The following is a 14,588-nucleotide window of genomic DNA, read 5'->3' as shown; positions in this document are numbered from 1 at the left end:
AGACCTCTAGACACATTGAGGTGATTGTTGTCTGCCAAAAAGATTGTTATTGGCCAGTTCATGTGCATATCATACTCATTTTATCTCAATCAAACAGCCATAACATGTAGGGGAAAATACTTTTATTCCCATCTGTGATAATAGCAAAGATGTGTCTTTGTGACATTTTAATATTATTTGTAATTGCATATAATAAACCAAAAAGCATCTTTCTTCTAAAGTATAATTATTAATGAGAATAATGTAACTATAGGGGATACTATATGTAGTACTATTTTTTTCTTGATGTTAGACAGTATCTGTTTATGTCTTTATTTGGGCTGCCAGTTTGTGGAAACTAGGTTGTAATAACCATGTAAAACAAGGTTATTACACTCTGGTTTCCAAATAATTTGGAACTCCCATTTATTATTCAAATTTCAAATGAGGATGTAATGCATAGAACCAAGCCTGCAAGCATGTAAAATCAATGGCAATTATGCTTTGTGTCATATAATGTATAGCTGTAGGGCCCTATGGTGTGAACATTAAAATGCAAACTTTACATGCCCCTGTGCCATACTAATGTGTATAATTACTGTATGTTTCCTGCCAAATCGATGTGTTTTTTTGTTTTTTGTTTTAATGATGCAGAAAAAAAAGTGAAAGTGTCTGATCAAATATTTATCTGATTACATGTGGCCGATTGTATTAAATGTGTTATTGTTAATCAAAAAACCAAACAAATAGAGCGCTTGAGAACGAGGAACAAAGACTCCAAATTTTGCTCCAAAAATTGCATCAAACGATGAATCACTTCAAAACAAACACGAAACAGAAACACGTTGCGTTGTTGTCGTACAATATTTAGCACGACACTGACAGCGATTAATATTCATGAGGCTGCGACTTTGCAGACCCTCAGGATGGTTAAATTAATTATGCTAACAGGGTCATTTAACTGCTTTATTCAAAGCAAAGCAATTCTCGTGCAATAAATGACACAATAATTACACACAATCTAACGAGAGGACAGTGACAAGTGGAGGAGCGACACGCTCATCTTCATAAAGTACAAAGAAGACATTTACACAGCGGCGCAAAACAAACACAAAACAGAAGTAAAATCCATACAGGCGAGATGAAAGAATAACTAAAACCGGCTAACAGTTTTACATCCACGGCAGCCCTTTCTCTCTCTCAGAGTAGTAAATTTGATTTGTTACTATGTGTTATTATTTGGAATTATTCATTTTCTCTGTCAGTGCACATTGAGGGGTAATAGAAATGCCAGCAAGGTGGCTGATTTACTTATTAAAATTTTCATCTCAAGGCTTGAGAGGCATGATTGGAGTCTGTAAGAGTAACGGGAAATCATGCATTATGTAGGCGAATTTGACACGACCTTGAGACTTCTGAGCGCAGACCATATATTACCATCAGAGCGACCTTCCCATCCCGAAGATACATCTGATGTGTTTAAGGCTGTTTTACAATGCATTAGGAGGGCTTTACATGTGCTGAGCTCACTTTATTTGCTCATACATTTCACAGGAAGAGTTTAGTGTCAGGCTGATGGGGACCGTTCACAGTGACTGAGTCACTTGTCGAGACAAATGAGCTCGCGGAAACAGGCCGAGGCGCTGGATAATAAGCATTTCAAAGCAAATTCCCGCTTTCCCACTTTTACTTCCCTCCAATATACAGCACATTTACTATTCAGTGAGCCCATGTGGATTCCAGCTCATCAAGTATTCACGCTTACTGCGATTGATTGACCTGCATCTTGAAGACAGAATAGATATGATTTTTCCCACCAAGCTATGGGGCGTCAGGATCAATATTCTCACTGTTGGTTAAGCTTTTGCAACCTTTAGAATATCAGCTCCAATCGATCTCTCTCACATAATTGCCTACATTTTCAAATCAAGTCTCCCACCCCCCACCCCCCCCGTTTTGTACATGCCAGTGACATTTGAAATGCCTCACAGTCCTGCCACACGACCTGTTGGAGTACCTAAGCTAAAGGGCACAAAACACATTTATTAGCATGTTACATTTATTGCTCTGTCCACCTTGTTCTACTTTTCACCCCTGTGCTATAAACATATGAGAGAGCAAGGCCTTGTTATATTTCCATATAAAAAGCCCCATAATTATGGGGGGATGGTTGTTCCCCTTATCAGAGGAAATGATAAGGGAGTACCAGGCCCTTTGAAAGAACGAGGTCCATTTTGATATAATTGGCAGTGGAATTATTTATGACATTAATTGCCACATTATCGACTGGCTGTCAGCTCCTATGTCAGTCTGTCCATCTTTCTTAGCAGAAAGAGCCAGCTCAGCCTGGTGCCCACTGACAAGCTAATTACTACAGCACAACCCTGAGTGACAAATGTTACTCATCTAAGACCGGGCCCGGAAATAAGGGCCACTCTCCCACCCCCCCCTTTCAGCTCCTCTGGATCAAGCGAGACAGCAGTGTGCTGCCAGATGTCTTCAGTAGCAGGAGGGAAGGGGTTTGCATGTCAGACACAGACAGAGAAAAAGTGGGGTAGGAAAGGAAAAAGGGGGGAAAGAGATTTCTAGAGCCAGGAGGACAGTTAAATCTAAATCTCGCCCCATCCTGTCTGCTGCTCTATCAGTGGCCACTTGTCACTCATACAGACAAGTCCTTTTTCCTTCCTCCGCCTCCTTGTAAATTTGCATTAGCTCATGCCAATCAGTCATCAGGCTGTGAGCTGATATCTAGTGATGGGGCGATTGGTCCTTAGTTTTCGTGACAGCAAGTCACACACTCGTGTGCCTTTGGGGAGGAGAATTGCGCTGTGCCAACAATGTAGGAAAAATCTGAGCTCATACAATATGCAAATACATTTTAATATACCTACAGTCTGAAAGCCTTCCAATATTGTGCAACAGTTGCTGTGAAAGTATGTACAGTATTATTGAAGATTGTGCAAAAGGATGAATTTAAATTAAATTTTCTCATATTAAATATGGATACAGGAAGAGCTATCACATCATCATCTGTATTTGGTGGCTATTAAGAGCACATCAAAACTCAAGCAAAAAGAGCAGTTACTTGGGATACTTATAATAGGCCCAAATCAAATTCAGAACAAGTTTTGGGTTTTTTTTTTCACAAAATGCACGTGCTGTATTGTTAGTATTAAGGTTTCATTGTGTCACGTTTCCTTTCTAGTACAAAAACAGCAAAAATTGACTACGCAAACTGTGCACAAAGACCCAGATGATGCTCACACAGATATGGATTCACATACAAATATGCACATTCAGAGTTACACTTCCTATGCGTGTGCCTACGCACAGACACACACATGCACACTGCGGCTAGTAGAGGAGCCTGCAGGGCCACTATAGCAGAATGTCACTGATCTGCTGTGATGAAGTGGCGTGCCATTTGTTCAGCCAAGAAGTTCCCAAGGAGCAGCCTCAGTGACGGAGCCGAGGGTCAAGGAGGGCACCGCCTACAGGTAGATCTGTGCCTCATACCTTAATTAATCTACTGTCCGTGATGCCAAGCATCCCATTCATCCCACCGCATGCACAAAGGCACACGTCAAGCATATGTCAACCCAATCTGGCACTCCCTGCCCACCCCATAATGCAGTTTGTGTTGGTGTGGCAGCTCGGGATGCATCCCTGACGAGGATGGGAAGTGACACGCACCAAACTCGGTGTGTCCCCCAGCCAGCTCCGGTGGCTCGGGGCCTGTCAATTCCAGCTCCGTCAGTGGCACTGGCTCAATGGCAGTGCCTGTGACACATGTCACAAAGTTTTAAATGTCTGCTCTTTTCAGCAGGATGGCTGGGCGTGCGCCGCAGCCAGGGGAAGGATGACATTTTGTGTCGTGCGGGGGGAACTTGTTGTGGCTCCCCTCTTCCTGCCTCCTCCGGCTGTCAGCCCCAGTTTCCTCTGAACATATCAAAACACAGACAAATAAACCTTGTCATTTTGAAACGCCAGCACTAGTGACCAGGCTCCTGAACGGCATGTCATCTGGAATATGGTCACACAGTCCTGTTGAAAGTTGTGAAGTGAACGAGCACATACAAGCAAGCAGACACACACACACACACACACACACTATAGTATACTAGTGCAAATGTTTAAGCTAATAGAAATATGAGACGAACTGAAAGAGACACAGTGAACAAACATTGCATCAGGCTATCTCTGACCTTTTCTTCATCCGTTTGTGGATGAGTGACACACTGTACTGAAGCTCAACATGGTTTCTTTCAAGTCCCAAATAAATAAAGCCTCTATCTCATCACTGTGGTTTATTCACCTCCATCACTTCTAAAGTGTAAGTAATCAAGCCTTATGATTTGATGACAGATGAGTTTTGTCAGTCACTGACATCTTTAATAAGCTTTATGCAGGAAAAAATATCTATGTGATGGACATTTCATCATTAGGAAACAGTTTAAAGTCCCAGCAGAGGGAATTAAATGTGAAAGCATCGTAGTACCTTAAACTCCACATCAAATTGACAAGAGACATGTGTTAGTTCAACCCATTTAATTAAATCCTGCTAATACAATTTCATATCAGATCAGATTTATCACATCATTTACATTAAAATTTCAATTTGTTGCCTCAGAAATTTGACCTGCTGCTGTGAGAGGGCATTAAATGGATCAATACCACAATGGTAAGCCACAATAATTATAAAGAGAATAACAAAATGTAAACATTTCTCATGCAGCAACACTGGTTATTACATTAGCTTGAATATTCTGAAAATTGTAAAGCAATAAAAGAGAGCAACATTTCAGACATGAACCTGGAAAGAGCAATCCTATTCTTCATTAAAGCTGGTGCTGGAATGTTTTATTTTTATGTTTAAGCTGCATTTCGTTCGGCTTCTTTTGTTTCAAACAAACAAAAATGTGCACACTGTAGAAGAAACTCACCAAATCTTCTCAGTTATCAGATTTTTGACTTTCAAGAAGAGATTTTCTCTGTTTTAGACACCAAAAGATCCAAAAGATAAAAATAACCAAATAAAAATCACATGAGCACAAAAAACCCCACCAAAAAAAAAAAAAAAAAAAGAATTCTGCCTCAAACTAAACAAGACACACTGATCATGCCTCGGGTGTCGACTGAAAATCACAGCAATGTTTAATGAAGCTGTAGAAACGCTGTTCTGTCAAAGCCTTGTCTTAATGTTTTAAAGAAGATGTGAGTGTGTGTGGGCGAATGATACACACGATGAAAGAGATGAGTCCGTGTCAGGCCCCAGGTGTGTGACCATAACCTCTTCACCCTTGATTAGTGGTGGTGGTGGACAAGTGATCCATCATGGCTGTCAAGGAAGAGGACGCAATTGGCTGGGTATGTTTGTCACTGACTGTGTGTGTGTCTGTGTGAGTTTGAGTGTGAGAGAGAGAGAGAGAGAGAGAGTTGAGCTCTTGTGTTTGTGTTGTGAGTCTCGAGTTTTGCAGTTGCAAATGCTTAGAGGCAATCATGTCATTCAGAGTGTCATCTCCGGCTGAGCTGCATGCAGGGAAGCAGGAGCAAAAGAGGCTCTAACCATGGGGCTGCAATCTGATCTTTAAAAACACAAGAAATTTTTTTTAAAAAAGGAAACCTTCCTCTTATATAGGAACACATTTTCCAGGAATTTAAATCTTTTCTTTTCCACATCAGGTGATCAGGTGAACCAAATATCACCACTGGATTCAATAAATAAGACTGACTTGATCCTCCCGTCCTTATGTTAGCATCTGCTGTCTTCCATGTCCGTCTCTTAGTCTACGGTTGAGCGGCTGTCCATCAGAGCTGATCGTTTCTGATGAATCTGTTGCCCTCTGAGTGCTTGCCATAGTAGATGTAGCGACACTTGGCGAATACTCCTAAAAACAGAAAGAGGAGAGTTCAGTCAGTTTGCTTTAGTACCTGTATGTACTTTTCACATTGAAATGCAACCACTGTTTCTAACTGGACTGCATTTCCGTAAACATTTTAGTGTCAAAACTAAACAATCAGCAGTTTCTAGGTTGCAGTATAATAACTGCAGTGCATTTGCAGTGTCATTCGCAGATTAACAACAGCAGTTTTCAACCTGTTGGCAAGACCCTCAGAGCACGTCTCTGATGTGGTTTGTTTATAAGAATGACAGGAAACCAAGAAATAGCAAACTTGTAAGTTCATTTTTAATTACATTTAATTCAATTCAATTTGATTTATATTGCACCAAATCACAAAGCAGTCACCTCAAGGTGCTTTATGGTGTAAGGTAAAGACCTGCAATAATACAGAGAAAAACCTAACTATAAAACGATCCCATCTGAACGAGCACTTGGCAACAGTGGGAAGGAAAAACTCCCTTTTAACAGGAAGAAACCTCTGGCAGAACCAGGGGTTCTGCTGAATCCAAACTAGGAGCTGGTTCCGCAGAAAAGGGGCCTGAAAGCTGAAGGCTCTGCCTCCCATTCTACTTTGAAATATCATGAAACTATGCAGATGTATTAATATTATTGAAGGCATCTTCAGGCATCTTCAAAATCTAGGTAATAAATTCAGTTTATCTGTTTGACTTTAAAGACACACAAAATAAGCCTGAGTGAGTTTCTAAATGAGAAACACTGAAAGTACACGAAACTGTTTTGTTTACTGTAGTCGTGCAGTTTTAAATGGCAGGACTGAACTGGGTGTGTGTCTCTGCTTCTTGCAGGTGGGTGAAAGAGGCAGTTTCAGAGAGAGACCTGAATATTTGCATTTGCTTCCAATAGATGCAGCATGCAAGTTTAATCAGGAAAGTGTATTTACTGCATTACAGGAAAGCATTTAAATAACTCAATGCAAACACAAGATTATTTACTTTATCCTAAGGTTACTTTACTAATTATGGATTAAATTAACTGCAGGATTTAATGATTATTATCATTACAAATTAAACTTTCTGGCAAAAAATGTGAAACATTTCCAAATATTCTTTACATGGGTCTTTCAAATAAGAGGACATCCTGCTTTTCATCATCTCTACCGCATTTATGTGCATATATTACTTTTCATTAAGGTATCATATTTATACTTAATCAGCAGTTCTTGTGGATGGAACTGCTTAAACTACAGTACTAGTCAAAACAAGCTGAACTTCTGTGCTATTATTTCATAGAAGATAGGCAGAATTACTTATATATATATATATATATATATATATATATCTGTCTATTCTATATTATTAAAACAGTTAATTTAGATATTAGCTATTTAAAACCCCCCAGAGAGAAACGTAATCTACTGGAATAACAATCAGGAAAATCAGTAAAACCAAGTGTTAAAATTAAATCCACATCAAAGGATGAAACCAAGATGGTCTGCAGTGCTATCCTTGCTTTATTGCGAGGCGGTGCTGTCCATGCAGAGAGCTGCTCCGAGCTCCGTATTTGGTTTGCAGACGTTGATGTCACATCGCTTCCACTGCCACTTGATGAATGTGGCGGGCTGTACCTAGGTGTCACCTCTCGCCAAATGAGGCAAGGACAAGTGGCATTAGCGCTGTCAATGATCATCTGACAGGAGAACAGATAAAGCTTTCACCATTTTTTTTCTAAATAGACATCAAGTGCATTACGGGAGGAGGGAGGGGCAGGCCAGATGCAAGGCAGAAAAGGAGAGACTCATTGGAGAGGCAGTGTCGCAGAGGGATGAGGGGTGCTCCAAGTGGTAAGTCCAATCACATAATCCAAAGAGACATTGTCAAGGGCGAGGAGAGAATGGCAACTAAGTGACAGAAAGCAGAGACGGGGACAGAGATACTGGTGCCATATTAGTGCCAAGCATATTCTGATGCCACCCTCAATTCTAACCAAACCTGACACATCGCTCTCTTTCCCCCACTCTCTCCGACTCTTCAAAGTAGGCTCTACCGAGTGACACACACATATGCACACATATAGAGCATGGAGAGACAAACACACACACACACACAGTCCCTGGCAGCAGTAGTGGGTGTTCTGTCAGGCGGCGGAGCTGTACAGCAGCAGCAGAAGCCCACAGGCCCGAGGACAAGCTCAGTCAATCTAAATCTGGACTTTGTAGTGGAGCAGTGCTCATTTCCCCTCATAGCCCAGCTACTTGAGGTGATCCAAACACTGAAGTGTGAGAAGCTGTCACCTCCGATAAAATCCAGGACCAGCTCCGTGCCTTCCTGCTCCCCCGGTGTACGGGGGGTACATACACACGTGTGTTTGTACGTGTGTGTGCATGTGCTTCTCTGACAGTCAGGAGGCTGGGGCGGGGGGATGAATTCCAGCTGCCGTGATTTGCCTGGGGATATAGGTGCCACGGCTGGAGAGTGGGCTTGACACCACTGGAATCGGGGTGTCACAGTGCTCTGATCACATGGGTACCGGGGCCTTTCACATATTCACAGCTTACCCAGCGAGAAGCTCGCGCTCTCCAGGAGTAGGGTGATGGGGAGAAATTACCCACTGCGGTACCAGAACCAAGGCTCCCAATAAGAGCTTACCTAGAGGGGATATATTTGTAGGTTGCAACCAAAGCCTTTCAGAGATAACCTTCACAGATGAAGGAACTAAAGCCAAAGGCCCCTCAAACCTTCACACTCCGCTGAGCTCGTCACTAGCCTGTGGGGACTGAGAAGGATTGGAGGGACCACATTCTGTGATTCTCCAGTACCAATCAGAAAACGCTGGAAAATGTGTGACCTGTAACTTCACAACAGCGCTAATATATACACTTGTGTGCGATCATAGGAGAAGTGGGAGTTTAAATTAAGGAAAAAAGGGAAGAACAAAGAACAGGCAAGAGGTCCGTCTCCCAGTGGGTGAAAAAGTGCATGAACGTTGAAAGCTCTACATTTCAGCACTACATTAAGCGGTGTGTTTGGTGCATAAACACATTCCAGTTCACTGCATTCCCTTCACAGCAAGTGTTTGCTCTTATTACAAGAGAAACCAGGAGAAAGATGGGGTGGCTGGAGACAGGAAAGGGAATAACTAAGCCAAACTTGGTCTTACATAATGCCCTCTGAGGCCACAGTCACGCCGGTGGGGCTCTGCCTGATGAACTGATACTTAATAACAAGTGTTACAGTGCCAAACGTGCTAGTGTACAATATCCTCTGTGTACCCTGAGACATGGATGAGCACACTCGAATCAACACCCACACTCTCAACCATGTACACATTATCACAAACTCATACCCCCTTTCATCTCGAGCACACGGGGAGAACGGTGGGAGCAGCCATTAAAGTGACAGATTAACAAAGTGACGGGGAGGCTAACGTTTCCATCATGCCCTGGTGGAGCAACAGTCAGCCCTTTGTACTACATACTGTATGTCATACAGCCCCAAGTTAGATGCAAACCCTCTTGTCTTTATTACAAGCCTGCAGAATTGGTTTTTTGCATCTCCTGCTTGGTGATTGCTGCAGTGTGGGTTCATCGTCAGAAAAGTCTGGTCTTTTGCGAGCTGATTACCCAAAGCATGTGTCCTCCCCACAGGGGCTTGATGGGCCATTCTCCCACAGTGTGAGTAAGCTAACTGTGCAAGCGTCATGTTTACAGTGCTCTAACACCAAATCAACACATACAGCATCAACAGTTGTTGTTGAACACAGAATTTCTTAGTAATAATAAAGTACAGTATAACCAAAGGGGTAAAGCAATCCCAGCAGACAGAACTGACAAAGATGTAATCAAGGGTGTTTTATTGTTTTGCTGCATAAGATTAACACAACAAAAAGTCATCAATAAACATTTTAATAGAAAGACAATTTATTCCTAATCAAGTTTCATTGTCCTTTGTAGTTCAGAGGATGTTTTTATGTTTCTTTCAGATAATTTTCTGGAAAAAACCTGCAGAGATGAATGTCATTCTTTTTTTATGTGGATATTTAGGAGCGCATTAGCTACTCCTTTGTTTGAGATTTATGCTGTAATTATTAAATTGTAATACCGAAGAGGCACCGCCTAAGAGTATTAACTTGGCAAGATAGTGGCAATACATGAAATATGATTGTACAGCAAATAATAAAATGCATCAATCTGAAGTGTGGTTGTAGATTATACCTGAACAGTCATTGTCTTCTGTTGGTAATGCCAGAAAAGTGGGCTAATCTCCAGCAATTTTCCTACATTAACTCCTAAAGATGCTGTGACCTAACAAGAGATATCAAGAGAAACTGCTAAATGTGGAACCAAATCTGATGTAAAATAATATTAGTAATAGTATTAACAGAGAGGTAGTAGACATAGCTTAAGGGTGTCTCAAAACTTAACAGATGGAAGAAGGCAGATTGTGTAAGAGACATAGGTTGCGTAAGAAATAAGGACTTGGACAAATTTTTTAGCTCATAGCATGTGTGGGTCTTGTAGCATTTCATCAGCGCACACTTATAAGAGGAAGACAGAGGGAGTCAGAGAGGGGAGGGAGATGGAGTGGGTTTAATGATTGTTCCCTGCATACAATCAGCTTGACTCTTTTCAAGGGCCATCAATATGTCACAGAAAGACACATCCAACGGATGTAGCTTTTAACATCAAGGTTATCTATTCTTGGCATGAATTCACTCCCTCCACTCCTAGTTTCTTGCCCTGTCCCCTCTCCACATCTATTCTCCCCTCTTGTCTTAACTGCTTCCACTTTGTCTTTCTCCTCCTCTATGCACTCTTCTGCTTTCTGATTATTCACTGATTTTCTTTTGTAACCACACTCTCCTTTTTAGCTACTTAGCCAACAATTTCTGCATTTCAATCCATCAGGGGGGAAAAATATAACTTGAAGAATCCAATTAACAACACAATTACACTCTCCGTATTATCTCCAAGGGCTGAAATAACACTGGGCAGGTGGGGGATGGGGTCAGATGTTGTTCATCGCCGGCTTCTATAAGAATTGGTGCAAGTGACTTATGGGCTTGGGGCGGAGGCTGCTGTGAGCCAGGGCTATTATTGTGGACACAATCCATCTCCGGCTGTCCTTTTATCAGTTCAGCCCAACGTCATGAGATGGAGTCGCCACCTCCTCTCTATAGGGAAGCTGGTAGATAGATAACCCCTCTGCGTCCCATAAACTAACAGGCAGTAGACTGTGATTCAGCCCACTGAGAGGTCAGCTGGCACACACAGCACATTGCCATGGAGAGAAATTGAATTGTTTCACTTAGTACTGGTGTGCTGGCTATGTGTGGCAGTATGAACTAAGTATATTTTTCTTTTGAGTGCCACTTAAATATTGCCAGAGATAAACAGCAACAGCAGCAAGCAACTCGGAAGCCAGCACAGTACTGAATGTGGAAATGCAGCACATACTTTCTCTTTCTTGATTTCATATAAATAAGATGAATGAGTGAATAAGATGAAATGAATGATGTAACAGAAGCTGGACTCAGTTTGAAAAAAAAAAGATGCCATATAGAATAAAATGACATTTCCACACAGTGGTTGCTTCTTAACAGTATTAAGTAGTTGTAAGGTGAGCTACCCCTTAGAACAAAATCCATTCCTATTCAGTCTTAACTAATAGACTCTTATGTCCATTAGTTAGCCTTTTTAAACAGCTGAGGTGTCACCCATCTTTCCCCAGTCTCAAACAAATCTCCTGCTTGTAACTTTAAGAATTAAAGTGACATTTGTCCTCCACCAGTAAAAAATATTTAGTCCATTAAACATAAATAGCTGTCATCATGATGCATGCCCTGGGCTTATGCCTTCCCTGTTCCCCTCCTGGCCGTTTACTGCGGCCAAACAACTGCAGCGCCTGCATGTTCTCAACTTCAGCGTATTGATTAAACTTTTAAATAGCTGCCATATAACCCTGGGACATCAGGAAGATTAATTTGCGTCAATGTTCATCTGTAATTCATTAGCCATTTATACTCTCCACATTCACACAGGCTATCAGGGAAATGCGCCCCATTTTTCACCAAGGCAGAGGCTGGGGAGAAGGGAGAGGAAAAGGAGGGAAGAGAAACTGTGTAGGAGAGACAGGAAGGAGGGGATTAAAAAGCCTACAACATAACAGTGAATACCAAGCCATGTAGGACGCTAAGACATGGCACATGGTGCAGTTTCATAATATTATATAAAATACGGTGACGTATTATACTTTTACTTTTATTGTTGCTGCACAAGCTTTCATTAGGGCCTTATTTCTTTTTCTTTGGCTGTGAGGTATTAAACAGAGACCCTGACCAACACAGAGACAGATGTAGAAACTTTCTACATGATTCAGATGCTATAACAACACACACCGAAGGCCAGCAAAGAATTAAAAAAAAATGGCTGGTGCAAGTGTGACAGATGGAGAGTTGAAATATTTGCTACTGCCACATCCTGATGGGCTTTCAGAGGAAAGTTGCTGGGTCATGGCTCAAACAGCGCTGATCAATACCAGGCAGCTTTTTCTACATGATTCTCCTTCAGGTAGACAAATAGCACATTCAGACACTGAAGGCTGACTGTGTGATTGAAGGAGTATGAGTTACAATAGCATATATGCAAACAAAAGGTAGGATAATACCCTCTCCTAAAATGACATGCAGTGCACATAACTCAGGATTGTCAAACTCATTTTATATAGTGTGCTTCAAAGAATAAGGCTTCTGTGATCTTAGGTGTGTAGAATAAAAGTTCTGGTAGTTCATTGCTCAGACTGTTCTGTAATTATAAAATCTAAAGTTTTCATTAATTTAAAGAAAATTACATGAAAAAACAGGAAGGTTTTTGTCATTTTATTGTTTTTATATTACTTAATTATGTTGTAGTATGTGTTGTATGAATTGGGGGGGATCTTTATCAATAGGAAAAGGTGTAAAACTTGAAGGTGCAAAAATCTATGCATTCCTTCACATTTTTTCAAAGCTGTCCAGTTCCGGCCCTGGGGCCATATGTTTAAAACCCCTGACATAACCTGTGCATTAGCAGGCATGACTGAACCCTTGCAGCTGACAAACACTTTAAATTGAAGACTCTAATTGAACACTTTAAATTTATAATCATATATACAGGTAAATGCCTGTCAGTTATCCATCTTTGCACCTTCAACTTATGAGGACGAGAAGGAAATTGAATTCGGGGGCACATAAATTTTGACTGAAGACGAGATTACCATTCTGAGGGGTCTAGTAAAAAAAAAAAAGAAAAAGAAAAAAAAAGGAAATTAATTTCAGTGACGTTTATTCCATATAGAGCCAGAAGAGAAAAGTAGTTACAGTAGCTCTGGAGGCTGCAGATAACAGGAAGGTTGTTAAAGGTGGAGGACAGAAGGTCTCACGTCCCCCTTTTGAGGGTCTTTTGCAAAGCATACATTGTCATGTAACCAACAGAAACCCAACCGCAAGCACATTAATGACAGGCTGGTTATTTACTCCTAGAGTTCATCTGCTCTTAAAGGCACGTGAAAGCACTAATGACGCAAGTAATCATAAGCGCTCATTTTCTCCCTTAGCATGTGGATCACAAATCACCGCGCGTGCACACCACATAGCCTGACACTGATCGATTGTGTTCTTCATTACGCTCGGGACTTCTAATTAAAAGAAAAGCCCAGATAAGTGGTTCAAACCTTTGACCAAAAACACGAAAGAAAAAGCGAAAATCACAATTAGAGATTCGACTGTGTTTGTTAATGACGCCGTTAATAAGAGCGGCTGGTGAGTCGCTCAATGAAGGTTTAATCACTGGGACAGGATTCAATAACAAAAGAGCATAATATTAATCACCAGCGAGTGATAACTTCACTGTTCATCTCTTTGACATTGGAGGAAGGGATGAATTAATGATGCACTCCATCCGAACACATTAAATAATAATTATCAGGCAAAACAGCATGAAAGGGACTGCATAATGAACCCCATTGTCAGGTCAATTACAACCACATAAAACTGTTCAAAGCGAAGTAGCTTGTTACTAGATGGCCATACTTGAAAGGACAGCTGTGGCTTTATCAGTGCAAGGTGCTGGGCAAGCCATTTGCTCCCATATCAGGGCCTAAAATGTGTGGAGGGGGTTGACATACAGTTTATTCTTAGAGGGCACCGAAACTCTGTCTGGCTGCACATGCCTACTGTAAAAAGCTAGAAGCATCAGTGAGGCGTTCAGTGAAGACCACATCGAAAATTGTCTAGCAAGAGATAAATGACATGACAATGACAATGTTTTGCTGGCTCTAAAGCAATGTCAGTCGCTAAGTGCCATGTTAACTAAACTCAACTACACAGACAATGATGGACTTCACGCATCAGTGGACAAAATGGCACCTCACTGCCTGTCAGTGGTAATTTCCATCAAATCAAGGATGGCCAGCAAATTTAGCCATGAGTGTAACTGCTGCCGGAGTTTTACACATGCACTGATAATTTAGGTACACATTGTGCAGTATTTTCCTTCTTCGCCGCGCTATAAAAATCGACAAATTTGGTTTCACTGAGCATTAGGCGCATCAGCTTGTCCTCTAGCTCCACTTTTGATCTAGACATCAATTACTGCATGGCTGCTAGTACTACTCTGAGACACTCTCTTAAACAAACAGCATGGCAACCTCCAGCGTGACACATATCAATACTGATCTGACGTCTTGTTCCACAGTCGTCTCCCTCAGTTCC

General features: G+C 41.4%; 1 protein-coding gene across 1 annotated transcript in view; it reads right to left on the bottom strand.

Moving 5' to 3' along the window:
- Window positions 1-4,530: 4,530 nt before the first annotated feature.
- The window catches only part of lrmda (leucine rich melanocyte differentiation associated), a 203,676-nt gene continuing 193,618 nt past the window's right edge, over window positions 4,531-14,588 (bottom strand). Inside the window, exon 7 of the mRNA XM_063491721.1 lies at window positions 4,531-5,867. Within this exon, the coding sequence (XP_063347791.1) occupies window positions 5,788-5,867 (80 nt within the window). The 3' untranslated portion in view covers window positions 4,531-5,787. The remainder of the gene's footprint in view (window positions 5,868-14,588) is intronic.

Source organism: Pelmatolapia mariae, linkage group LG13 (genome assembly GCF_036321145.2).
Source record: "Pelmatolapia mariae isolate MD_Pm_ZW linkage group LG13, Pm_UMD_F_2, whole genome shotgun sequence".
In the NCBI taxonomy this organism is placed as follows: domain Eukaryota; kingdom Metazoa; phylum Chordata; class Actinopteri; order Cichliformes; family Cichlidae; genus Pelmatolapia; species Pelmatolapia mariae.
The sequence above is the reverse complement of the archived record's forward strand: the minus strand, read 5'-3'. Positions and strand labels throughout refer to the sequence as shown.